This window comes from Neodiprion fabricii, chromosome 3, assembly GCF_021155785.1.
Source record: "Neodiprion fabricii isolate iyNeoFabr1 chromosome 3, iyNeoFabr1.1, whole genome shotgun sequence".
Classification (NCBI taxonomy): Eukaryota; Metazoa; Arthropoda; class Insecta; order Hymenoptera; family Diprionidae; genus Neodiprion; species Neodiprion fabricii.
This window is the reverse complement of record NC_060241.1, coordinates 30,872,047-30,899,890: the sequence shown is the minus strand read 5'-3', so window position 1 is coordinate 30,899,890 and position 27,844 is coordinate 30,872,047. Positions and strand designations below refer to the sequence as shown.

At 42.5% G+C, this 27,844-nt stretch overlaps 1 protein-coding gene across 2 annotated transcripts; it reads right to left on the bottom strand.

Annotated features, from left to right (window-relative positions):
* Positions 1 to 328: 328 nt before the first annotated feature.
* LOC124178826 lies at positions 329 to 27,844 on the bottom strand. Of its 2 annotated transcripts, none has more exons than XM_046562529.1 (12): positions 27,632 to 27,844; positions 9,785 to 9,860; positions 8,956 to 9,225; positions 6,065 to 6,331; positions 5,264 to 5,602; positions 4,303 to 4,422; positions 4,012 to 4,187; positions 3,445 to 3,733; positions 2,880 to 2,961; positions 2,645 to 2,789; positions 1,788 to 1,977; positions 329 to 1,631 (listed from the first exon to the last, which is right to left on the bottom strand). In XM_046562529.1, exons 2-12 carry the CDS (start codon positions 9,858 to 9,860, stop codon positions 1,480 to 1,482), a joined length of 2,106 nt encoding a protein of 701 aa, XP_046418485.1. In that variant the 5' UTR covers positions 27,632 to 27,844; the 3' UTR covers positions 329 to 1,479. The 2 variants fall into 2 exon arrangements, with proteins under 2 accessions (XP_046418485.1, XP_046418486.1); XM_046562530.1 differs by having other exon boundaries at positions 3,445 to 3,718.

Below are 27,844 nucleotides of genomic sequence, written 5' to 3'. Positions count from 1 at the left end.
TTATCCGTTTACGTGCGTATATTTGTATAAGGAATAGATATAATGTGCGCGTAAGCTTGTAGAAGTTCGTATGCCTGTTAAAAAAGACACAGTGGAGCATTATTAGTACATGATTTCTGTAACGTGCCGTCAATATTTATATCGTGATTGCTTCGGTCTTCTGTAAAACTTACAATTAGTGAAAATTTTAATGCGTTGGTAATTCTAAAAATTTCATAACCTTTAGAATAATTTTTTACGAAAACATGCCGAATCGAATGAACTTGAATGAGAACCTGTTCCCTTATCATCATATAAAGGTTGCATCTAAAAATGTTATAGTCTTACATTAATGGAATTTTGTCTCGTTTAATTAATAAAACATGTGTATAAATACCGTACAAATACGTGTAAAATTTATGTTTAAGTAAATGTCTATTGATTGAACAATTATAATATATACACTTTTTTTTATAATTCGAAGAATTGATTCTTACAGTCAGATAATGTATAAAAATATCTTTCATCAAACAGTGAGCACCGTAACCAATAAATCACAATTTTTACCCAATGTACTATGTTTTTGGTGAGAATTGATTTGTTTTATATTCGTATCAATAATGTCGTTCATTCAAACGGATTTCAAGCTTAATTCAAATCAGTTTTAACAATTCTTACCAAAAAGTTAGTATGCCGTATATGCGTAAGGTTTACCTGCCTGTACTGGGAGTCCGAATTCAGCACAATTAGTTTAGGCAGTTTTCAGTACTACATTGACATGAAAAAAGAAACCTGACATTATGATGAATACCCTACATGTATTTCCGCGTTTGAAACGGTATAAGATACGAAGATATAATTCATGTTCGAGCCACTTACAGTAGTACACTTGGTATGTACGTTGTTCTATTATGCTTCTGAGAAAACTTACAAACTCTATTGTTCCTTATGCTAATTACCGTTGTTCTTTCATAGACTTAAAATTATAAGTACAATTAATTAGGAGCGAGCCATTAAATATTACTAGTCTTGATATGAGTTTACAAATCATTCAATCGATCATTTTCAGAAAAAAATCGTACGAGTCTCAGGTATGAGTATGAGAAACTTAATTGTTGCCTCGTGTTGATTTTTTTTTCCTGTTCTCTGTTTGAGAATCGAATATCTGTTGATGCTTACTACAATATGAGATTATCCGTTATTGGATGGAAACATATTGGATTCCACTAAATGTTTGCAACCCAATCAAAAGTAGCTAAAAGATGATACTTAGTGCAAAATGTCTAATATGTCTTAAACAAGTACGATATTATTATATAATTAGTATTATTATTGATATGAAAGTGTATTGTGGATTAAATCTTTATAGAACCATCAATCCTAATGTTTCCGTAAATGAATTACCTTTTGAGTATCTTGCCGACCCTTTTTCAAAGATATGTCACGAGCTATCGTATTTCATAATCTGCTCGTTGTGAGCCACATGCGTCAACGTTGATTTCATGCCACCATTTTGCGAGGCGTCAACCACTTCTTCATATAGTAAGAGAATATTGTTGCTATGTAGATCAAAACCAACAGAGCACAGGTTACGCCGAGTGTAAGTACCGATGTTTTCGTTGGACAAGGCTCTATGATGGTCACTGTTTTTTCTGCAATAATATTTTACGCATCGTTAGAAATATTGTACAATTTGGCGCACTCTTTAATTGTATAATTCACCGTATCTATATATGTATATGTGTATCGACAATGAGTGTTTTCCAACGCTTAAATGCATCGCATTGATGAACATCACGGGTTGTTACCTGCTTCGTTGAAATCTATGCTCGCATCGTTACGCAAGAACTCAGATTGCTTTTCATCGCCAAAGTCCAACACGAGAATTTCCTGAGACAAAGTCATATCTTCGCCCTTCGCTTCGGTGGAATTAGCAACGCTTCTCCTGCGCCTTTTGCCCCATGATTCCACCGATTCACGGCCCCATTCGCAGACAGCCTACAAGACAGAAACAAAAATCCATGACATAATCGATAGTATATTGTTTCCCGTAATTGTTTGCGGTTATTTCAATTTCAACATAGATATAGTCAAGTCACTCGTGCAATTTTATGAGTATTTCAAAATTGACATCTGCCAAGGCTGTACGGGTACCAGAATCCTTCGGGTCGGGTCGAGTAGGAAATAACCTTCAGAGTTGGGTCTGGATTCGGGAATTCCCGAAAATCTTGGGATTTCCGAAAACATCCGTTTTGCCGAATATATCAGTTTTGTCGAAATTTTCGGGATTCCCGTAAATCCAAGTAACAATTTTGTAACCGTTTAGAATCCTTGAGAAGATCTGAAGCTTCTGCTTTTCTGTAATCGGACTACAGATAATGATACGATGAAAATTGATTTATTTTTTACTGAAAATATTGATGTTATTTAGATATAATATTCATTAATAATATTTAGTATTTAATATATGTCCAATATTATAAATATTAGAAAAGTTTCGGGTGTCTCAAAGGTTATTGGTTTCCCGATTATTTTTGATTTCACGAAAACTCCGAGTTTCCCAAATATTCCGGGATCCCCAAAAAAGCCCGACCCGATATAAACCCGTCCCGAACTTTTTTTCCCGAGATTTTCGGGAATCCGCACAGTCCTAAAATCAGCTTACCGGCTCGCAAGGTCCCAGGCAATATTTAACGTTACACTGGAATATCACGCCGTAAGATTCGGTAAATCTAAATGCTTCGTAGATGGACTGCAGCGCATTCCCGTCTGTAGTAAAGCTGGGGAAGATCAAAGGGTCCACTGGACATCTGTAAGAAGTCGTTAGCGTTTAGTACCTGTAGTTTCAATTAAGAATGATTATTTTTTGTACATTTTATCTGAATGGTTTTCGAGCTTACCCTTCGTCATCGATGATTTGGAAGGTACTTTTAGAATCTTTGGCCATGGCAACGCAGCTACGTGCAAAGATCCCGTATGGAGCTGAAAAAATCGTTCGTTGTATCCTTAAAATGTCTGTTACGTATAAAATTGATTGAAATAGAAAATGTTTGTTCGTTAAATTTTATATTCGTGCACATATTTTCTTAAAATTATTGACATTATATGTATCGAGCGACGCGGCGATAAATAAATAATCTTAATATACGCAGTGTTAGCAGTGTTAAGTAACTTTATTTAGCTTTAGAATCGTACGAGGGATCCGAGCTGTTGTACTATACAAACTACGTACAGTGAGATCTTTACGACGGGTTGTATCTCATCATTTTTTCACAAGTACAAAGTAGGTTGACAGAATTTTTCACACCGCTATCAACACTTGATAAGTTTGCTTTTCCTACTCCGAATAGATAGCGAATTGTACTTGTATGCTGCTGTACTTGTTTGCCAATAATTGGCGAAAAAATTTCTCTAATTTTGCGAATAACCGGGGGTATAGTATTGTTTACAGTATGGTTTACTTACTATCGTCTGGAATTTCAATTCTGAACGTAAGCTTGTCCCCAATGCGCACCGTTTCAACTTCCCTCGATCTGCTGTCCAAAATACGAATCCTTGGTGGAGGAGCTTCCGGGGCGCTAGTTATGCTGATCATTTCCGGGTCTCTGATCGGCATCATCCCAAATGTTATGTTCTTCGATGACATGTCGTAGGTGCATTTCACTTTGTAGATCTTGTCTGCCTTTGTCATTACCACCGAGTGATGTTGCAGCACAACTGTGTTCGAGTACATTCCCGTCTGAAAACCGTCACGCTATATATTCAATAGACCAAAGTAGCTAGTCGGGATGGTTTTGTATACGTGATTACGATCGAGTAAGGAAGTCTATCGTAAACAAAGTTTGATCATTTTCTTTTTTCCCATCACCTTATCCGAAATCTACAAAAATACGACGTGCGAATAGGTTTTCGTTCACTCGGTGGCGGGTTGTCAAATTCCGCAATGCGGTCATTAATTGGCTAGAGTTGTGAAAACGAAATTTCCTTAATGCGATTGTGATTTGACGATTAATAACAGTGATTGATGCTTACCACACTCTGAGTATTGCAATCCTGCCCGCTCATCGTTAAATCAAGTCTAAACAAATCGCTGTTCAATACATCGATATTGCACGTTTCCGAACGACCCAACGCGTAAATACGCCCGTTGAAAGGTTTGTTTGTACGAACTTGAACAGCGATTCGCGTGTCCTTGCAGTCCACGGAAACTACGAGCATTTAAAAAAGAGAATTCAAATTAATGGAACAAAGGTATTTATCGCAAAATGTTGTAGAATATGCGTTATCACCAAAACTGTTAATTCATTGTTCAAACTCGCTTACCGTCGTAACAAGTTCCAGTTTTGTCGCAATTAACGTCGGTCCGGGTTAAATTGTTAATGGTCGGATCCTCGGTGCTGTCGAAAACTACGGGAAGAGGATCTACGTGAGGTCCAAGGCTCTCTGTAAACATAAATAAAAATATATTAATATCAACTTACGAATATCAAATGTGATACTAGAGGACATTAATGTAATGAAAAAAGAGCCACAAAACATGTTATTGGCTTTTAAATCTTCCCTTGTAGTTTTCAATAACTACTGAATTCTGTATATAGTAGTTATCTGGCGATAGTTGAGGTACGGAATATCCAAAGATTCATATTTAATTGGAAAAGTCCATTTTTTTTTCGTACTTATTAGTTTAACATTAAGTCAACGTAAAGAAAAAGACGAGTATTTTAGAGCTTGGCCAAAATGTTCTGAGAATTGATATTCGTATAATGTACCAAGAATGAATATTTGACTACTCTCTTTACAGCGGTATATTGCTCAATCAAGTCCGTGACTAGAATTCTAATAAAAAATTACACCAGACTCAACGGTGAGCGGTATAACTGATTTTGAAGACTGTGGATCTTGGTGAATAAAAAAAAAACCTATACTGTATTTCAAATTGAATAAAATGAAAGAAAAGGAAGCTGTGTACAATTCCGTCCTTCCGGTCCTTAAAATTGAATTCTACACCTATAATATTTTCCTCCGTCAATTATCAAACGTGACGGACACCAGCTGCAGTTTGATAATTAATTGATAATCATAAAACGTAAAGTTAGTACAATGTGTTGGTAATAAGTGACGAATAATTGCGTTTTATATCATGTATCGTTCCATCCGGTGAGGGAATTGTTATTCGACGAGCGTATTTCACCGTATATGCGGAATATATTCGTCGATACAGTCCATTAAGCTGATGCGTAAGTACAGCCGGAGTAGGTATACCGTCTTCGAAGGATAAACTTACTCTCGCAGAAGTTCTCGAAGTAGGATCCAACCCGTTCCCCGTTGTCGATAAGAGGCCTCTCGGCATTCAAATATGTCGAGGGTCCATCAGGCAGTGTGAAATGGTCGAGGTGGAACAATTGACAATTGTATGATGCACCCTGAGGGGGGCCACGATAGAGGAATGACCTGCACAGGAATTCGTTTTCTATTTCACAAGCCAATCTGCAAGCTGATTCACTCTGAACCTGGAGCTCTTTGTCTGTGTAGTAGTGGAGTCCGGCATACTGAGCAACTTTGTCATCGGCGACACCGATGCGTGGCGTCTGGAATATCCTCTGAGTCTTGCATGCCTCCTTACCTACGTGTCGGAAATTTTATTTTTATTTAAAAGATTGAAGTAGGTTTCTCCTTTGGGTTGTTCATTAATTTTTTCCGTTCTCTTACTCAGTGTGTGCAAGACTTCACCAACGATGTTAGAAAGCGCTCGTTGACTGAATTCATTTTTATTGAGAGAAAATTAGGCATTGCAATGCTATGGCAATTAATCAATCAACCGTTTGCAAATATGAAAAGAAAGTATATCAAATCAATTTTCCAGCTCTCTGATGTTGTCCGTCTAATGTCATTGAGATTTTTGGTCGCAAAGTTGTCGAGTGGCGTGAGTAAAAAAAAGTAAAAAGAAAAGGTGAAGGCAAAAGGTTTTTCCGAGCTTAAATTAGGTCAATATTTTTTTCAAACTGTCGAATGGATCGTTATCGTTATCATAACGCGGCCGCGTGATATTTGAACCGGTGACCAATTGTATGAGCAGAAGTCTAACCTTTCAAGCACAAGTTTTCGAAATAATCAATGCCTTGAGCATCGACGAACTGGACATATTGCCCGGTTGTTCGCCTGTCCGAATCGCTTAGGTGACACTGGAGAGAGAAGTAATTGTATTCGACGGAGCGGCAAGCGAAACGGTGTTCGTTGAGGCAGGCGGCTAGGCATGCATCCTTCGTCGAAGTGTAGATCAGGGCGTTGTCCAGGCCTCGAATCATTTTGTTTGGGATGCGCTCGAAGGACCAAGGCCGAAGACAGACGTTCTCTGTGGAACGAAGAAAAACAATCTGCTTTAAACATGCGTGGAAGTCCGGTTGATATACTTGATTCCTCTGAATAACAATAGGGATGAATCGTTTTTATGTTATACCGTATCAAGTTATGATCTGGTTGATTGAATTTATTCGAAAAAGCGAAGAAAGAAAGATTTACGAACATGACGCCATTTCATACTACCAAATTGTATAATTTTCAATTAGTCTTACGACTTGTCATTTTGTAAAATATTCAACGTGCCCGATCAGTAAAATCTTTAATTAAAGAAACATTCATATACAATCGACGTGATTCTTGCTTTCTAGGCGTCTGTTAATTGTATTTCAGAGACACATTATTTTTCAAATTACATTTTAATTCGGCGCCTCGATGCTTAGTTTTGTAGCAGCATGCGATGATTATATCTCGTTTCAGACCCCTGTCGTTAATCAATGTGTATATCTATAATTAACCAGCTTAACGAGCCGAGCCTTTCAGGGTTCTCGGAAAACGATCGGCTTACACTTAAATTTCGGTTTACAGTGAGACTACCGCGGGTTATATTTGCAAGCACTCTCATAAACTTGATACTAAAAACAGAACAGTCAATTTTTGACGAGATTCAAATTAACGAGCCGATTGAATGCAGAGCTTACATTTTATTGCCAGTATAACAGATACGAAAAAGTTTTAGGTATTCGAGTGAACCGTCGAAATAACACCCGTACAATTTACTAGGGTGAAAAATAATCATCCTACTTTTGCATTTTCACTTGTAGGCATATAATAGTCGAACTCAAATACATATGTAAGAAATTTTTCGGGTTACCGAATAAATAATACCGATTTACGCTAATGCCAGCAAATGGAATAACAGCTGACGTATTTCTCCCCAAAGTTTAAGATTTTAAGTCACTCCATATCCTTACGATTACGATCACCAGAGCCAAAAGTTTCCCGGGACGTACCTACGTGTTTCGCCTGGCAAGATACGTCAGTTTTCCACATGCGCCTGAGGCAGACAACCGAACATACACGGCTGTACGTGTTGTAGGCGCGTCGCGTTCGCGAATCGTAAAATCAAACCACGTTCTACCTGCCGCGCTACACAATTCGTGTCGCTATGTGGCTACATGGTGTAAAAGTTTCGGGGGTATTTTTTCCCGAGGATTCCTTGACGTATAAATTCTTCACCGTACACGTGAATGCTAATGCTGATTCTAAACTGTACGGTATATGTAAGAGCACGTGTACCTCAACCACCCGCGGTTTATCCGCAGTGATTTTGCAGACCGTCTGTTATACATATAGACCTAGCCATAGACGTTGCATTGCGAGGTTTAAGAATTGTCGGCTTGGGTCTTGGGGTGCGTTCCGAACCACCATTGGACTTGTACAAAACCAGCGTTACCGGGTTTCTTCAACTTTTACAACCGTTCGCAGGTACTCGTTTGCCTTGGGACATTCTTAATGCATTTACATAGGGATCCTAAGCCCTGCGGGGGGGAAAGGGAGCGGGGAAACGGTGCACCAGCAATCCCTTAGAAAAATCTATTATCGTATGCCGCTGCGCAAACAAAAGGAACTCTTGAGTGTCCTTTTGGGAATTTATCTTTAAAATTATACCTGCTACGGTGATCCCGTATATACATACACCTGGATATTTCCGCGATGTGCCCCACTGGGACTCCTAATTGTAGGCAAATCAAGGTACAAGTCCACTTTGAACTGCTCCTCGTTGCTCTTTTATTATTAGAACGTGGCTGATGTTGCCCCGGCGAAACTCGGAACTGCTCACGATCGGAATGGACTTGTACCCCAATTTTCCGACACTCAGGGGTCCTTATGGGGGCGCATCAAGGAAATAACCCGATATACCAAACAGCTTTTTCTACGTCGACTTATATTTTACGCGCAGGTGTCTGTACACGATGGCCTAGGTATCTAGGTACGTGGAGATTGACTATGCGCGTCATGGGCTGGTACTCGAGGCGTGTATGTTTCTGCCAAAGTAGCCCGTCCCTCAACCGAATACCACGTTGCCAATTTGATCTGATAATTATTCAAGTTACATTCAGGGCCTTTTAAATTTATACAATTATAAAGTTCACTCCGGCATTTCAATCCTGCAATATCAAATTGGATTTCCCCAAATCGCATTTAGTAACCATGATTTCGTTTCTACTCATCCATCGAGCAATTCGATTAAAACAACAAGCCGGTATGCTACAAACACATATCATGCCGGTATCTGAAGTTTCCAGGAATTTTCCAGGTCCCGAATAACCATTGAATATTTTTTTGACCAAGAATAAAAGGGAACAGGTAAACACAGGGCTTTAGAATACGGTCGAAAGAAAATTGAAAATATCAATTTTTGCAGAGAGATCTCAAGTTTCATAACTTATTGTTTACCTTGTATCGAGGGATTCTTATTTTTGAATAAGGAAAATAAAAAATCATAAATAATGCACCGAAAAAATGAGTAACGCACTTTCTTGCATCATCATAATGCTATAAGTATTATAATATGATGTGCCCCGAGTGCCTTGGAGCGCTGACCTCTCCCAACAAATCAACATACCAAGGTTCGCTTCAGTAATGCGTTGTACAGCTAAAGGCTGATCTTCGTACCTGATCTGAGCTGCAGTTTGACCATGTAGTACATATTCGCTGCCCTTTGCGGTTGAACACTGGGATTCGAGGCGGCTGTTTCATTCTGAAGCTGACATACTGTGTCCTGCGTGGGCGCCAAGGGATTAGGCACGAAGGAAAATGCGAACGCCTGGCATTCGACTTCCTCCCGACACCATCCTTGGCATTCGTACAGCGACAGATTCCTCACCGTGTAGTACGTTACACCTCTGTAGTCGTAATCCGTTAATTTTTCAAACGCAGTCCTCGCTGATGAAGAAAATAAAAAATTATTATTAGTTGACTTGAAGTAAGTTCACGCAGAGAACGGAGTGTATCCGCTGATGTTTAGCACATATTGTACAACGATTTTGTTTTTTATTATTGTTAAATGTTATTACTTCGAAGGCACTTTTCGCAGAAACTGTACGCCTGTAGAATCTGACAGGTATAGTATACAATAAGTATGACTATCGGGGCAGCTGGCAATTTACTATCGTAGTTTCCGGACAATTCCTCTTGCGCATTTCCTCTGATATGGAGGAGCGCTTAAGGAATGCCTTGAATGGTTGTAATCTCAAGATGATGTGGAATCACCCCTTAAGTGTACGCAGGTCAAATTGCATGCGCGTATCGCGTGTAGCGTACAACGTGTCGCGAATACCGTCCACCACGGGTATGTAGTTGCCTGTACCACGTATGTGAATACCTATACACGTCACTCACGTGTGCCAAATCCGGTGTGGCAAAGCTGCGTTGAGTAAAGACCAGCGGGAGCTGAGTGTATTGTAGTTGGGAATTTTTTGAACGGCTCGAAATTTTTAATTACCTAAAGCTGCGTGCGACGTGCTGACGAACGCTAGGATCAACGCCAACGCGCTGAGGCTGACTGGAACTGAACCCATCTGAAACAAACGAGAGAAAATTTGTTTAACAATAAGAATAATGGAGACACCGGAGGGACTAGTGATGGAAAACAAATATCATAAACCTAGTTTCTTGCTATTGTAAGTACAAGTTCGATTTCGAATTTACTCGTTTCAAATTTCTCTAGAATCGTGCAGGGTACATTATTCCTTTATTAATAAATAAAATAACATTATCAAAATGTTGTGATTCCATTGATTCGTTGTAACAAGTTATTGACAGCCATCAGACTGAGGTTTTCTTTCCTTCTTAGAACTTGCACGCTGTATAATTGCGATTGAAGAATTGAGAGGGTATTACTTTTGTGGCCGAAACTTTATGAAGAGGAAATTCGGGCGCATAATGCGCCAATGAAATCGTCTGAAACTTTAGGCAGCCTATAAAACTCGCTCACCCTGTCCTTAAATTTATCTATGTATTCAACAAACACCGGTAGATTTTTAATTGTATATTTCCCGCTAGTAAAAGCAGTTAATCCCAGCAGTCCCGACTGCAAAGCTATCAAACGTGAACTCAAATTGTTGAACTCCTTCCGCTATACTTTTATCACAGACAAAGTAAATCGGTAACAGGCAAAATTGAGGCTTACGACCACGCCTAAACAAAACTTAGTAATTGAAACCGGTAAAATATTTTCCGGTTCGATTTAACGAGGATTTTCATACTGCAAACTTGTCTCATAAACTGAGCAGATTTTTCACCAAGCTTATGCTAATTATGCATGAACAGAAATCGCCGCTAATCGCGACCGCAAATTACATCTGCTGCGAAGTAAATACCTGGTACACTTGTGCGAAGTGTAGCGGATTGGATAGAAACAGTCCGTGCACATGCATGCATGTACCGTATACTTTCCTCCTTTTTATACCCTTACGGTATACGCAATGCAGCAGCCGCCTCTCGTTGCAGAGATGATGAGCTTTTATAGGCGCTGCCGGTGCGCCGGCGTGCGTTCGAGGCGATTCCCACTGCTTCCTGGCCTCTGCTTTATTGCGCGAATTATCGTTTTGTTACCGATCCGATATCCTCGGCTCTACCCGTTCAACAGGAAGTGCATCGCGCACCAGGCAGCGTTAGCTCCGAGCTTGGAAAGCAGGAAAAATAATGGACATTCCGAGCGGCGTTCGAGTCGGGCTCAGAGCCAAGGATATCAAGGATTGAGCTGTGGTGTGTGGGACTTTTCTCGGTCCAAGTAGGAGAGGCTTCAAATTTCTTCAAGAGTTTTGACCCATGTAACGGTTCTCTTGAAATATACTGTGCGCCGAGAATCACGCGCCACGTGTAATTGAATTGAAACGGGTATTCGTCCAAGAACGAGAAAAATTTTATGACAGGGAGACGCCTTTCAGTCTCGTCCAAAAAAACTGACTCAGAATTTCACCTCTTGGATATAATTCTTTATTCGTTTCCCGTTCTACACTTTCTTACAAGCCCATCTTGTCAGCCGTTGATAGACAACCGGACAGACGGATGGAAAAAAGAGAATACAAGGTGAAGTATTCGCGAAACCCGAGAGAATTCTTCTAAGCTTTTTTTTCGTCTACGAAACCAGTTCCCGTCTCTATCGCGAGCGTTTATCAAGAAGAGTCAGCATCAGAAATGCGGCGACAGCTCCCGACACGTCCATAAAGAGGATAACGCAAGCCTGATCACAATCGCAATTTTGCTTGTATTAATTTAAATCAAGATACGCATCTGTCACGAAACTGCAGAGTATAAGAGCCTACGGGTTACAATCCGCTGGGTGAAAATGTACTTATGTCTAATTCGAGCGTAAATAGATTCAAAACAACTGCGACGCACGAGTATAAGGCAGATCGCGAGCTCGTAAAAACTTTGTTATTTGTGAAGAGTTCGCTCAGATCGTTATAATACAGAAGAGAAGCATTTCCTCATTACAGTTGAAGGTGCATGCCATGATTGCTGGTCGTTGAATACACATTTTTTTAATGATCAGTACGCAAGTTTTTCTCGCAAGCTTAGCCCGTGCCTGAAGCGTGCTTCACCTTGTCGAGTGTAGTGGCGAGAGAAAAAGAACAAGTAAGGAAAAAGTTGTGCAACTAGAAGTAAAAAAAAACTTGAAACTTCGGAGAAAAATTCTGCAGCAGCTCTCGCGGAACGTCGGAAAGTGTTATACTTTGCAGACATCGATTCGTGTGTACTTCGGGATAAATTCCAATATTCCAAGAACCGCGATAGAGCCACGAAGCCGCAGCGTATCGGCCTCCGAGTCTCGAATCACGCGTCGAGGAATGAAATACAAGGCACGAATGGTAACTCCGGCAAGAGAGGCCTTCATCTTTGCGGACACGAATGTGACCTCTGGAGTTCGCATTCGTGCCTTCATATACCGGCTGTTACACGAAGGTTAAGAATCTTTCGTACATATCTGCACAGCCTGTGGCCTGCAACGTACAGCTATTGCAGCTAGAAGAGGACCACCCGTACCACACCTCTAATGCATGGCCGAGCCACAACGACTCCGTGGGCTGCTTTCACGTATTTAGCCAGCGAAGAGTCGTCGGCCTTTTTCAGTAGAGGCTTTGCTCATCGGACCAGTTGAAAATAAAGCCACTACCACGAAGTCTCGTTGGATGAGTAGAAACCCAAGGAAGAACAATTTTATCGTCCAGCCCGTCGAACGAGACAATAAGCAATACGGGTAGCGAGGAAAGTCTCCGTAATCAGAGCCGCAAGCATTCGATACAATATATCTGCTGCTGAATGCGTATTCTCGTGAAACGACCGTACCAGTAAGTGTTTTGTGTCGTGGTCACGGACGACTGTTAGTCAAGAGGTCGACGAACGCGCACGTCACTCGGTGATGATGTCTGTTCGAAGGATGCTTTGCGAAACGACCGGAACGTGAAGAGACGCGCTGATACAGGAAAGTTTCAAAATTTAATAGTAAATAACTCGAGTACAGGGGGAATGGGATATTTCAGAATGGAGGGAAATGCGATATTTCCTGAACCACATAGGATGCGACCAGCTTTCAGCGCACTTTAAACTGGCTCGGATATAGAACTCTAAGCCGATCTCAAAGACTTTGTACTCGAAGATAACCCAGGTTCGAATACTGGTCGGGGGACACGCTCACGGTGCCATCGCGAGTGGGAGCCAACGAAGAAGGCTGACCTTTTGACCCTGAAGGAAAGATGCGCGATCAGCTCTCTTGGGTCGTGCCCGATCGAAGGGACCTCCTTCACCTCCGTAGTCCAGTCATGAGATTAACGGAATACAGGAGATTTGCTGTTGGTCGGCATTATATTGTACGTGTCGAAGACATTTTTTGGAGAACTCGTCGAGAAATATTCTCCCCTTCGGTCTGCTGAGCTATACTTTATTTTGTGGTAATCTCGTATGTCGAATTGAAATTTCCTCGGAGCAATTGCACGGTTTCCTGAGAAACAGGTAAAATTATCGTACCTACGTTTTTTTTTTCCCCCTTACATCCTGCGAGGCAGGTAATTGTTATCGCATCTACGTAATTATATATACGGAGACTCGTAAGAATAACATTAACCATCGTTAATGAACCACTGCTTCTTGGACAGTACAGAGAAAAGGATAACCCGTAATCATAACAACAATCAGGAGGTACGGCAAATGTTCGCTTGCAATGGGTCTAATTGATTGAGGTACAATCGAGCAGTTCATCGTGATCATGGGTATCAGGACAATTAAGATAGCATTGGAGCACACGCTCTCAGAAGTGACGGTAAATTTACGCCATGCATGCTCAACTCGACAATTTACTTCATTCTATTTACTTGTGCATGCAGAGCTTTTATCGTAAAGTTTTTGCTTGTACAAACCAAGCTAACAATGGCACAACAGGTGATCTCAAATAAATATCATCGTAATTGCTCATGAGCGAAATTAATTTTGCAATTACTCGGCTCGGTTACGCATAAACTTTGATAGCGGCTTTCTTGGCGGCAAGATCTTTGCAAAGAGGAAGAGGGAGAGTTCCACGGGGTTGTAAGTATATATTGTACATAAGTACAACAAGCACACCCATCGCCTACGGTAAAGACAGGAGGTGCTTCCATGTCGAGTAGTTGGCCTATCTGATCATCGTTGCGAGATAGAGTCTTCAGGCTGGTATAAGACCGTGAGCCAAAGGCCCGATTGCACGGCTACCGAATGCAAATTCATCCTCATTCTTACGTCGCTAGCGGGCAGATTAATACCGGAACTCAGAGCGGGCATCTGTCCAGTACTTACAAATGAAAGGACGGTGACTTGAATGACCGGGCGATGTAGTTGTACGGCTTCGCATTATCAATCTTCGAGAGAAATGTCCTTGGGAAAGTGATTAGTGTTTTCCTACATGTAGAAACGACAGTCTCTAACTCGATCGTTTTCGCAACAGCTCGATAGAGTCCGGAGTCGAGGTACAGGTATACGGTCTTTTTGAACAACATCCAGGATCGCCTTGAGTACGGTACGGTAACGCGACGGCGATGGATCAAGATTGCCAGAGCGACGATAACGCATGCAAATGTTACCGTCCGGCTGACCGTCGGGTCAGAACCAAGGAGAAACCGTTCCACCGGGAATGGTCATATCCATTTTTTCGTTCCTCAAATGCCTCGCGAATTACCTCTATTTGTCTCGTCATGCCCATATAACTTCACCGATCCTTAGACTGTTACCTCAAAAGTTACGAAATAGGGTATACAAGTATTCCGGGGCTGTTTATCAGGCGATTGTGATGCGCTGCAGGCTCACGGAAGTCTTTGGCATGCAAACTTCGCGTCTGCAGGCCTCGAGGGTTGAATTTATTTTGAGTTCGGCAACGGTTTTGGTATTGACCACATCCAAGGGACTGGTCGAAACTTCGTTCTCACATGCAGATCCATAAATACCGCCTACCCCCATGGTTGCATCATTTGGGCTAGTATATTTTTCGTACTACAGGAACCAGCCCATAATCATGCCTATTCTTGATGCCACGACGGCTGAGTTATCGGTCAATCCTCATGGTAATTAGCGGCGATATCGTCTGAACGAATGGGATGTTAGCCGCGGGAGAAAAGGGGGTGGTGCAGTCACCTTCAACTCCAACTCCACCTCCGTACAATGACCTCCGGTTCGCGAGCCCTTGACTATGCCGCCGATGACTAGGTGCGCGGTTCACCGACGGTTGGCACTTAACATCCAGTCGTTGGAGGTTGTGGTCCGCGCAGGCATCTCGGTGAATCTGTCGTAAAAGATCGATAAAACAGTGTCAAAATGTCTCCTTACACCGGTCTCATTGTTGGTAACAAGTCGCTGGTATCCGCTTGACTGCTTCATTTCTTCAATCCAGGAGGCAAAATTCCCGACAGCTTTGGTTAATTTTTTTTTTCATCAAAACACGTTCATGCTTCTGGAGAACAAACGATCTTGTACTCCATTTATTTACAATAACTACTCGAATTTTCACTGTAGGAGCTAACAATAAGACGAAACGTCCTGCGAGAAGACTCGCTTATTCTGATTCACTTTGCAGCGTTCGCTCGTATTCTCTGAGAATTATTCTCCCTTGGTGAAGGTTTGACGCATGATCTCCGGGCAGCGTCCGTGCTTGAAGAAGCTGCGTTCTGGACTGTGCAGTCGCTTCTTTGTACATACATAATGCCACGAGAAGATACTCGGTGCGCTTCGTCCGTGTTACAAATTTTTTTCGCCAACTCTGCAGCGACAGTCTCGTGTCTTCTTGTCTCGGCTCTCCGTCGCGATTCAAATGCCCGGAAGGAATAAAAAGCAAATCCCAGGGAAAATTGTGGAAGGCCATCAAGCGATGTCCACGTCGGTTCGATGCAAGAAGAAAGAGCCCTGGAGGCTTACAGGGGGATTCTACGGCTACACCGTACTTGTGCAACGGATGTAAAACTTATGGAATCATTTTATTGCTATCCTATCTTCATTAAACTCGGTAGTAAAAGAAGTCCTGATGGAAAGCGGAGCAATAAATAATTATTATCCTTGAACAGCTCTGTATTTTTACTATATACGTTTCGATCCCGCACGTCGTAAGAATACTGGAATGTTATAGGACGAATGCGCGAACATCGGTGAGCCGCGGACCTCCCGTCCTGCGTAATTACCAGAGGCGTCTGTGTTATTCTTGCGTGAAATAGTCCGGAACCCCATTGCATGAGATGATTTAACGTCGTTTCTTCTCCGGCGGCGTCTTATGGCCGCATGCTCTGTAAGTACAGAGTCTAGACTGAGTCCGCTCGGTCCGTTCATTACCTCGAATATTTTCTCATTACCTGCCGACTCAGGCGCAGGAAGCAGGGTGCAGGCGAGATAGATCCGCGATCATACGCCGCGTAAATATATTATATTCATTCCATCAAGGTGAGCGCTGACGTTCTCTATCATAAAGCTGTTCCATGCAACGTTGCAAATGATTGCGATCTTTTTTGCTCCCGGGACGAAGGGGGAATGAGAAATTGAAATTTCATGCGATAACGTCAACGGCTCTGCATCCGTATTGTATATGTGTTTTTCTGCGGCCTGGGTAATACCGCGATAGCTCCAGGCTTCGTATGAATTTCCATCTTTCTCTCCGAATTCTGTACCTCTCGAGCAGCACCTCTAAAACATCGCGTCGGTATTGAGTTGACGGAAAAAAAAAAAAGAAAAAAAAATGATTGGCGAAGACTCTTAACCCGCAATACTGCTCCAGAAAATATCCCAAGCAGTTCTTGACCTTCTGTTGCAAAGAAGAAGAGCACCTAAGGTATCTCTCTGATGGAAAGTACCCTTGACTTTGACCTCGCGGTGGGGCGATCGGCCAAAAAAGTTCAAGGAGAAGAAGGGAACAACGCCGTAAAGCTTTCGCGTGACAAGCGGAGAGAAAAGGAGGACAGGCTTGATTAGGGGGTGAGAAGGCGTTTCATCCTGGTTCTTCGAAATCCTTCGCGGATGAGGCTGGTAACCAACCAAGGCTGATATTGAAGCGACGTTAGTAGCAGGTAGATAGAAAGGCTGCATCCACCAGGTGGTCGTCGAGGTTGATATTTCTCGGTAATCCCTCGGCTTCGAGCTCTATTCACCTTCGTCGTTCCTCGGCTCGCGCGTTCACCCCGAGTGAGAGAAGCAAGATCCGAGGGAAGGAAGGCGGGAGGAGCGAAGAAAAGGAAGGAGTCTCCAGCTTCTCTCAAACACCTACTAATTTTACGCCTGTTTCGTGAACGAGGGACGTGAAGGATTAGAACCGGGATTTGTCACAGTGTAGATACGTACCGTACGTTTGTACCTTATACGCATTCCAGACGGACTTCGATTCATGGTTGGCTTTTTTTTCAATCTCCTCGCGCATGGGTTCGCCGTGAGTGGGAATTAACCGAGGTGATTTTGGCGTCCGGAATAACAACATCCACGGTAGCAAACTCGGGCCAAACCGATATGAACAAAAACGCCTCGTCAGTGAGAATGAGTATTTCTTTTACCCAAAATTCGGAGTATTGAGGTACCGCTGCAAAAAACGAATGAGACGAAAAGCTCGGATCTTAGCTGATTGGACCTCGTCTCGGAGCAAGGACTTATCATTGTCAGCAGTAACGAATAGAACACAGAAAAAAGTGAATTTCACTTGGCCGCTTCTGCCGATCCACTTTGACTAATGACTGCCAATGAGGATAGGACCACCTCATCCGGTAGATGATGACTTAGAATTTCGTCACTTTTACAGCTGCGACTATAATATATCACGATGGACAATCAAGTAATTACGGCAGTAACCACGCTTTTGAACATAACGTAAAACGAAGGTGAGACGAGATTGGTAGCAGCTACCGAAGCGAAGAATACCTTGCGATAGATGTATATTATTCTCGACATATTCTTATTACACATTTTCTAAGAGATTGGCTATTGAAATCGGTATCAAAAGCCGGCTGAAGTAGCCACACGAGTTACGGACACAAAAAACAGATTGCCATTAGCGCCAAGCCGCATTTCTAACGGATTCGAGCGGAGAACCGCGCCTCATAATTATCACATAAAAACGTTTCAATTAAGTTGCCACAATAAACTCGGTGCGTGTCTCAGTCACCGCGACGTCTTGTAATAAACATTATCAATCAAGTTACTTGGATACAAACGGTTCTTTGTTTGGTAGGAATCTTTGCTCCTTGTATCACAATTGTGGTTTGGCCCTATCACCTTACTGCTCAATTACACCTGGGTGGCGGAAACTTCTGTTATCTGAACCTCTGCTGCAACATCTGGCGCAGTGTCAGAAGAAGAAGTGAGAAAAATAAAGGGAGAGCGAGAGAATGACAGAGAGATGCGGGGTCATGTCCAGCCACTACAGAGTTCCGTGAGAGGGTCACCGTAAGCTCTGTTCGACTATAACCACAATTCTTTATATTCTCAGTCGTTTATCGCTGTTTTGTACCCTTTGAAATAGCCGCAGCTCGACTGGTTTCCACGATTCCCGACTATGTCTGTCGGTGCTTTTTCTCCGGGGCTCTGTCATTAGTCCAAGATCGATTATGGGGTGAAAAAAGAAAAAAAAAAAGATCATGCAGCGAACGACGGTCAAGAAAGGCAGATTTTTGTTTTTCATACCCCGCGCGTAATTTGGTGGTGAAATTTTTTTCCGTTGGTATGAAATTTTCCCATCCCAAGTGAATCATTTGTCGTGATTCTTTTCTTTTTCCGCAGAACGACATCGAGCAGAGGAACCTTTTTCATCCTGTACTTTACCTCAAACTTGAGTACCCACTTTTTTGACTGCTGACCGAACATCAAGCATCCGGGAGTTGACCGTTTCGAGAGGAGAATGAATCTTGAAACAAACGCCTAGCTTCCTTCTCGACCTGCGGGCTGAAACGGAGCTCTAAATGGACTGTTCGACTGTGCCAACGGTTCGTGGGTTTTGGGGTTTCTTGAACTTTCCGAGACGGCTCTGAACCGCGATGCAATCGTAGCTACTGGTGCCCATAACCGAAGGTTTTGTGATTTATGCCCGATCGCTGACAATGAAACAAATCGCACGAATGCGCTCACGCACATGGGCAAAATCACGTGTCCGACGAAGATGGTACTTTATGCACAACGTTGGCTCCCTGCTACTCCTCGTGAATTCTTTATGGCACTACGGAGCAGGTCGAACGGTGAAATTGATTATTATCACGTAGTTCGCGTTATTGGCGATGGTCTTACTGCGCGGTGTTTGTTCGGCATTTAGAATCAGTGGAAACGCGTTCTTATCGAATGTCGAGGGGCTCGCTGATTTATGCTGTGAGTTTCGGTCCGTTGAGAGAACTATAATGACCGTGAATTTGGTATTCCGATTAAACGGATAGATTAACTTGCGAGTTTTCGACGAATTCTTCATCAGAAATTCTCGCTCCATACGAAAACCGATTCCAAACTAGCCCGATCGATTGATCACTGTCCATTAAACATTGTGGAATTCGATTTATCTGTTGTAATTTAAATTCGAACCACGGACTCGAGCGGTTCACACGAGCCAAGCCCACAGCGAGAGTGATGAAGACTGTACGGTTAAGATAAAGCAACTATACAATACGCAATCGAGAACGGTATCGAAATTGAGATTCCACCACCGAAGTTTATTCGCCGTTCGTAGAGAAACACTAATTGTTATTCCAGTTATTTTAAATCTTATTTCCTCGCCATTCTATAACGGGCTTCGGCTGATTGTGAATTCTTTTCGTTCATCTCTATTTCTCACCGCCGAACAATTCCCAGAGCCGCGAGTATTCAGGGCTTGTAGGTTTTAATTGCTATTCCGCACGTCTGACTTCGCCAGTCATTTGTATTCTCGAAGACTCCAGGCGAACGTCAGCGATGCGGTCGCTTGTCGAGCCGAGCAACAGGTTGTCTTATCTCTTCGGACGGTGGCGAACCTTCTTAAGGCCTCTTGCGCCTTCATTTTTCTCTTTCCGCAGGCCTTCGCCTCTTGTTCCGTGCAGCCTTACGGCCGGACATTGCGCTTCGCTAGCTCTATTGTACTAGAGAACGTGAAAGAATAAAAAGAGTCAAATAAAAATACGTAAATAGGTAAAAAAAAAAAAAAAGTAAGGAACAACCGCAGCTGTCTTTGGCTGGCAGTAAATCCCGTCAAGATCGGGCTTACCGCAACGATCGAATTCAGTCTCACGATTTTTCCACAAATTATAGAAGCTCACAGCTCCCCCCTGCAAATTCCGTTGGAATTTTTCTTCCTCTGTGGTTACACAGGATGTGCTTTTTTTTCCTTATTATCTTCTTTTAAATTCAGATTAAATTAGGCCTATAACTTGTGAAACCGTTACGCTTACAGGTATTAGGTTGCATAAATACTTCTATCATGTGCGAAATTGCCGAGGCTGTTAGAATATCAGTAAATACCGTCTTTCTATGGATTCCATTATTTTGCGACAGAAATATTCAAATTCCGTTACCGTCGTTCGGCCGTACGCGAATGATTTTAGTAATTTAAAAGTTATCCACAGATACGCGAGTGTCTACATGTACCAGCCACGTACACGAATTGAGCGATGTATATAATGGTTGAAGAAAAAGAAGTGAAAAAGAAGAAGAAAAAAGAAAAAACACCTCACGACCCATTTTATTCATACGCGAAAGTGTCATTGACCATTAAATATTCGTCATCCTTTGGTGTGTACATATTATAATTTGTAAAGATCAACGTCCCCGTGTTGCATAAGTGGACGTTGAAACATCGTTCAATTATTTGAGAACAAGTCAAGTTGAGTCATGTTTTAGGCGGTCATCGTATTACTCGTGTTATACCGTTACTCCCGACCTTTCGATCCGTTCTGTATATCCAGTGACACAAATACCTCTCTCTGCGGGCAAAAAGATTCTGTAAAACAAACGATTCGTATTGGTTCCATATTCAATAGCCTCGTATTAATTACCAACTCGCTGTAACTGGAGATTCTTGAACTGACTGTCAATTCACTGTGTCTTCTGTCGTTTTTGAAATAACTTTGTACACGTATATTGTAAAATTATAGTCGCCAATTTACCGTTCATTCGTCACCTCCATTTTTAACGAATTTTAATCGCTTCGCGTGGGTTAAAAACGGTGAGAATACTCAGGGAGTAATGAGCCGTTTCTACAATAGAGATCCTTGATCGTCGGTCTTGACGTACGTAATATATTTCATTAACGAGGACGTGATTGGCGCGCTGAAAACACAATGGAAATGAAATGTTGGACTAAACAAGCATGAGTGGGTTAAAAAATCAGCTGTATTGCACAATTAGAGCAATTCGTCGGCGACTCGGATTACAGACACAAGCCGTGTTACAAAGTCGAATCTGTAACCGAAGAAAACACGAAGAATTCACCAACTAACAGAAATCCGAGAGTGTGACTTTTCCTCCTGTTACATCCATCGTGCATTTCTTTCGCGGACCATTCAAGTTATTGGAAAAGGATTTTCCTGGCATACTCTGTCCGATTCCACACGATGTCATAATTTTTCACATTCTATTCCATAGCTGGGTTTCAGTGCTTGCATTTCGAGAGAGCAAAACTCTAGATCGACTTTCTTTCACAAAAGTTAATTACAATTATCGCTATTCGCGTGATACCGATTAAGAAGAGCTTGTATCGATGCAAGTTGATCACTGAGAAGACAAAATTCAGCCTGTCATTCATGCACGCCATGGGTGTAGTAAACGCTAGTTACACTTCGAATTAAGTGACGCTGTCGTTGGCGTACTTAACGTGGGTCAATTGGCTCGATCGCCTAACTGGTAAAATGTATACCATCGCAGCTAGTTAACGGTTTTCGATGGCCTAATTGATTCAACGCGTTAGAATCCGACGCTCTGTTGCTTCATCGCTTCCGGTCTACTGAACCGTTCCCTCAGGCAGTGTCCAATTTTAGTCTTGCCGTGAATTAAGAACAATCCGAGTAATTTTCCTTCTAACAAACGAGAATTCGCTCGAGAGTCGAGATTTACTAATTGCATGAGAATAGCAACACTGCGACCATAACAATTCATTAACTACACTCCGAGTTTTATGCCCGTTTTCATTCTTTCTGTCTAATTAGATAACCAGTTGAAATTAAAGTGTATAGAACGCAATACACGCAGTAGCCTTTCAGAACCACGCGGCGCAGGCTGACAGACCCGTTCTGCCTTAATTATATACAGCCGTGAGTCATTTACGTTTATCTCTGATAATGGATCGTCGACACGTATGTGTGACTCGGCAGAATGGGCCGTGTAGTTACAGGTGCTCGTGAATGAAGTGAATGAATCCTATCAAGTGTGAATGACATTGATCGCGGTCTCGATATTTTTCATCTTTCATTATCCGAGCATTGACCTTTTCGCAGCCGATTTTCGTACCAGTGTTGGATCGCGCTGTTGAAAATAATTTCTGTAAATATCACAGTAGGCAATTTTTGGCTGGTGAAATTAGCACATCTTTTTTTCCAACGGTTCAATACCGCCGCGATTAGTCGAGGGAGCGAGGCTACAGCTTTGACCTGGATTCAAAATAGTGCGAGTAATGTTCCTAGTTGAAGATAACTGGCGTAGGTACCTACTCGCGAAACTCCCCACTGCACCGTTACAAAATTGGGAAAAAGATTAAATCGCTCGGGATTCACATAAAAAATTCCCAGCCTCGATGCGCGGTTTTAATCACCGGACTTTACCGTACACACATATTGTTCTAGTTATCAGAAACTTTTTCTTCTTCCTATTTATTCTGCAGGTAGTTAGGTATGTTCCCAACAACGGTATATAAAAAAAAAAAAAAAATGAAGGAAACAAATTTATGGATCCGCCCCGCAGACTCTTTCACGGTATCGTAACAACCTCCTCTCCATTGTCAGGGTGGCTGACTTCGCTATCTGCGAAATAGGCTGGCGCACGGTATCGAATATTTATCGAGTTGTAAAACATCGCCAATGCAGTGATAAGCATAGTCCAATGCTGTGTACAGAAATTTCTCGACGTGTTTGAAACAAATTTTCATTATTCGTCAAAAGGTGGCTTGTGGAAATAATTTTGCAATACACATGAATATTGTAATTTTCGATAATCTTTTGGCTCTTCGTGTTCTTTGAAGTGGGACGAGTACTGACTGGTATGGATTTCGTGCCAGATGGACGAAGACAAAATTCTTTTAAACCAGGCCAGATGGGAACGGAGTTGGGAATGGAACGATCGGCGTAAATCCATTCGGCACCCCATCATTCCTCGGTCAGTGATGGCGAGCTTGGACTCGGGTATACTCGTATATCCTACCTGCAAGAGAGTAGGTATACAAGATAGCCGAGTATAACGGTGTTGCTGGAAGTGTTCGCGCCAAGTTCTCGCGACCGCGGTTACCGTTGCGTGGTCCACAAACTCCGGGATCCCACTACTGGCCCACCTTTGGTTCTTATCTCTTTCTCCGCTTCCTCTCCCGGCTCGCACGGCCGCATGAACACCTTCATGCAAATCAGCCGGCATGCGGTAACTGGTCATAATACCTTCGTTCCTCGGAATATGAGAACCCCTCTGGATTCGTAACACCACGTTACGCGTCTAAGTATATGTAATTCGAATCTGGCGCAACCGGATGTCCCGTGTACGTCCATGGCGAAAGGCTTTCCTGTTACATCAGTCGGCGATCTGCTCTGCAGGTGATTGTCAAGGTCCGCGGCCTTCGCGAAAACTGTTTTGCACGCGGTGCCGGAGGACGTCGGGCTGTGGATCGTTCACTTCTGTAAAGCATCGCAGCAACGGGGTCATCGCGAATGACGGTTCACCGGTGCTGCTGCCTAATTATAATTCTCTTTCCCTTTTTCCTTCCAGATCCGAGCGACGTTCACGGATTGATTGTATCTTCCTCACATATTTACCGTAATAAAAAACCGCTTCACCTACTGTTGGAATTAGCTACCGAGGTCACGTGTATTAACAGCGCAGCTATTTAGAATAACTACGAGGTACTTAATGGTTGCGGATGAGAACTGCCAATCATCTCTCCCGTAAGATAGCTAGCCGAATGACTTATGCCTCACTTAGCACCGCGTGGAAGTGCCCGAAGAACATGCCCGCGTCTTTGCCGGCGCTTAACCTCCACAGCTGAAACATATTCGGCGGAGGAGGAGACGAGCTTCTCCACGTGGATGTGGCCGTGCCAGTTGAAATCGCAATCGCGTACCTATTTATAGCGGGCTACTGCCTCCAGGTAATATGGCAGTAAAAAGTATCCATCATGCACTGCAGACCGTCGTACGTGGGCTCGGATTTCTATTAGACCTCCAACAGGCAATTAATAAAACCACCCAACACTTTTTTTTCGACCTCAGGTTTATACGTATGCACATATATTAAGTAGCGTAAAAAGGAACCAAGAATTTCTTATCTGGGACAACGATCCTACTGTGCAGAATCCGTTATAATTTTTCTTACCGCGGGTTTATATGAAGAGTGTGCGATTTAGTTGGATAACGAGGACGTTGGACGGTAAACGTTTAGCGGATGAATTTTAGTGTATAATTATACGTAACTTCCGCTAAGCTCATGGTGCATGATTTAATGCCTCCGCTAACCTGGCGCCGCGTGTCCATCTCCGGAGCCAGAGGCTTGCATATCGGCTTCGATCGGAAGGACGCCGTCTGCATCTGGCATCCTCTTGGAGCAACGGTAATAGATGTTAAAAAATACTGCATATACGGACAAACACAGTCATCTCCGGTGAACGCGACGCTGAAATATTTGCCCGAGGTGAATTTGCTTCGTTGGCTGAAGATGCTTAGATTATAGACGCGCCGTTTGTGCCGTTGGGAACAAATGGGCCGAAGATTTATAACAGTAGTATTTTTCTCCTACATCTTGCATTGGTGCAAATCTCGCACCGCTTCGTCACAAATCATACACCAAGTTCGATAATTAAACATCGCGACGTCTGATTGACGGGCGTATCAGCGAATAACGGTTTCAAACTGTGCAGGATATAATGCCCGGATTGATTTCACGTTGATAAACCGGCCAGCCGAGTCGCCAATTTCTTTCCTATGGATAGAAAATTACGTCATAACTGAAATTGAGAGAGGCGGATTTCAAGTTTTGGTTACTGCGAATATTTCAAATGACGGGTACACGTATTACAGGTATTAGATACGATGAACGTTGTTTTGCTGTTCGAAGTTCGCTTCTGGCCGCTGGTTTATTCTTCAGCGAGATAACTGGCTTTTAGGAAGAAGGATCTACCTTTCTCTTCGCGAAATATCGATTTGATTCGTATAGTACAGAATGTAAAACAAGTTTTCAAAGACCTGCGGAGGTTCTCCTCTTTCACAGTGTGGAATTTTTTCTCAATCAAAAAAGTCAAGTTTCTCATTTTTCATTGGCAAGCATCGAGCGTGTATTCCGAATAAAACAAAAATCGTTGAGAGTCTCTGAACTAAAGGCAAGCTATCGCTGAACCAAATATCCGTCTACGAGTATCTATGTCATTACGACAACCCCTATTTGTCTAGTTCGCGATGATGGTACACATAACAGCAGAACTGTAATTTTAATGTCGCCCACATTCGACCACATACATAGCGATTCGAGTGCAGCAGGTGTGACCGACGCGACCCAAAAGGGATTAGAAAAAATGGCTAAAAAGGAACCAGCTCGATAAAAATATAACGTGCAATGTTTCACTTGGGTATGCAATACACACACGATGAGAGGAGAAAGAAGCAAGAGTATGTTATTTATCGCTCTTCGTTAGCACTCAGCTTCTTCCTCCCTCTTCGCAAACTCGAACCAAAAAGGGCCCGCGGGTTCGTGGTGCCCTTGGCTAGCGTTAATAGCGAAGAGAATCATGGGTGTAACCCCGACTCGTAGAGAAGTCGATTTTACCGACGGAGCGGCCCGCTCCGCTTTACGGACCCTGGAGAGGAGAGTTGCGCCGACGAGGGGTCAACGCCCAGGCGTCGAGGCGCCGAAGATCCCGTGGAACGACTGCTGCTAGTGGGGCAGGTCGGAATACGCCGGGAATCCAGCGCTCGATGAAACAAATTTTAGACTGCGAGCCGAGTTGGATTAAATTACGCGATGTTTTTTTCCCTATCAAATTTCGTGCTGCACTAGTTCCGAGGTAAGGTGGGGCCCGAAACGCAGAAGCGGTGACGTCGGCAGCGCTTTAAGTTCCTCAGCTTGACTCGAAGACAATTATGTGCGAGTTATAAACAAGGCTCGGAAACCTGGAGGAAATTCGGAGAAGGGTCTTGAACTTTGGTAATTTTTCACTCGGATCACGAAACCCCCAAATTACGCTCATCCGACACGGATGCTTTTTATTGAAATGTTTATTAACAATGGACGAGTGAGGCACGCGACAGTTTCGATTATTCACGCGGTAGCTCGCGGTCATGGCTTACAAATTCGGTAGACAAAATCATAAACGCTCACGCGTATATCTATGCTGTAGTAAGGAAAACACGTAGCGTGTCTCGTCACGCGTTCAAGTCTCCTCCACGTCTCGAAAATATAGGTACAACCGTTCCTCTCTAGTCGGTCATTAGAATGTGAGCGATAATCAATCCTGACGGTATCCGAGAATGCATTTTTTCCTAGACTTTGAGAACGTAATTTCTATCTGTGGGAATTATTCAAATGCTCCAAGTATGTACCTCGAACTCGTATTGTACCTATAAACATTTTCTAGGGTACGATAAAAAAAAAAAAAAAAAAAGTAGTTACTCAAAAAGGGTAGGTAATATATGCTGTTAGATATAATTCGTTTATGACAGCAGGCCGTAAAATGCAAATGAAACTATTCAGGTTCCAATTAAATTTAGTTGATTTCGATGAAATTATTTCACTTTGATTCGGCGCTGAGCCAAGAGCTAGAGACGTCATATTTGAAGTTGATAACGTTACGCAGGGCGAGGTGTTTGAGAGCGCGATAAGATAGAAAAAAAAATAAAACACGGGCCCTCTAATTTCCGCCGTTAGATTTTACTTTTCACATTTTACTTTTTACTTTTTCTTTCTAGCTCTTTTTAGGTTTCTCGTTTTTACGATGGTCGGTGTATTATAGCTATGTATACGCAGTCGCCTGTTAGGTAACTCGACGGCCCTGACTTTGAACCGTGCCATCTCAACCGTGGGAATACGAGAACACTGTGTATATGTAAACTATACTATATTTTCACAGAGTCAACTTCAATTCTGATACAAATGCATACAATGTGATAAAAAAACGGCTTGGGAAAGATCTCGGCATCGAATTTATAACCGTATAATAATTCCTCCCGCAATTAGACCCGTTTGTTCCCTCTTTTATATTCTTTTATTTTCTCTTATCCAAGACAAAGGCCTCAAAGTATCGCTTTTCCGATTCTAATTACAGATAAAGGAAAAGTTTTATGTCTTTACTTTACAACGTGAACGGCAAAGTTTCCGTATCGATAAGATTCAGTACTAATTTGGCCAACGTTAACAGTATACGCGTTATCGTGTTCCGTATACAATATACCGCGATGCTCTGAGTTCATCGCTGGTTTTGCAACGAATTATAAATTTTAGGATTTAAAAACAAGTTTGGTCTCGGTGTAATCGAGTAATTTCAATCGATACTACAAGCCGAGTCATCGACCCGTAAAATCGACGATACACTCGTGGAGCGAACAATGATAGATATCACAGGTCGAATAGCTGGCGTTAAAACGATGGAAAACATCGATAAATGTGAACTGTTTAATTGAACTAAAAAGAATAGGAATGAAATTCACGGATGATCGGATGCACGTACCTCTTTACAATCACTGGTACCAACTTGAGGACACCTTTTGAGTCAACTTGATTCACTGATTCCACTTTTCTCCCTGGTCAGGATAACTAAACTTAAATTTACAAGATGAAAAAAAAAAACGTTCAACAAATCCGCTACGAAACGTAGTTCAGTTCCTGCCTGCGCGCGCACTTTTTGAGAAAATCTAACGAAATATCTTGAGCGCTGGGCTGC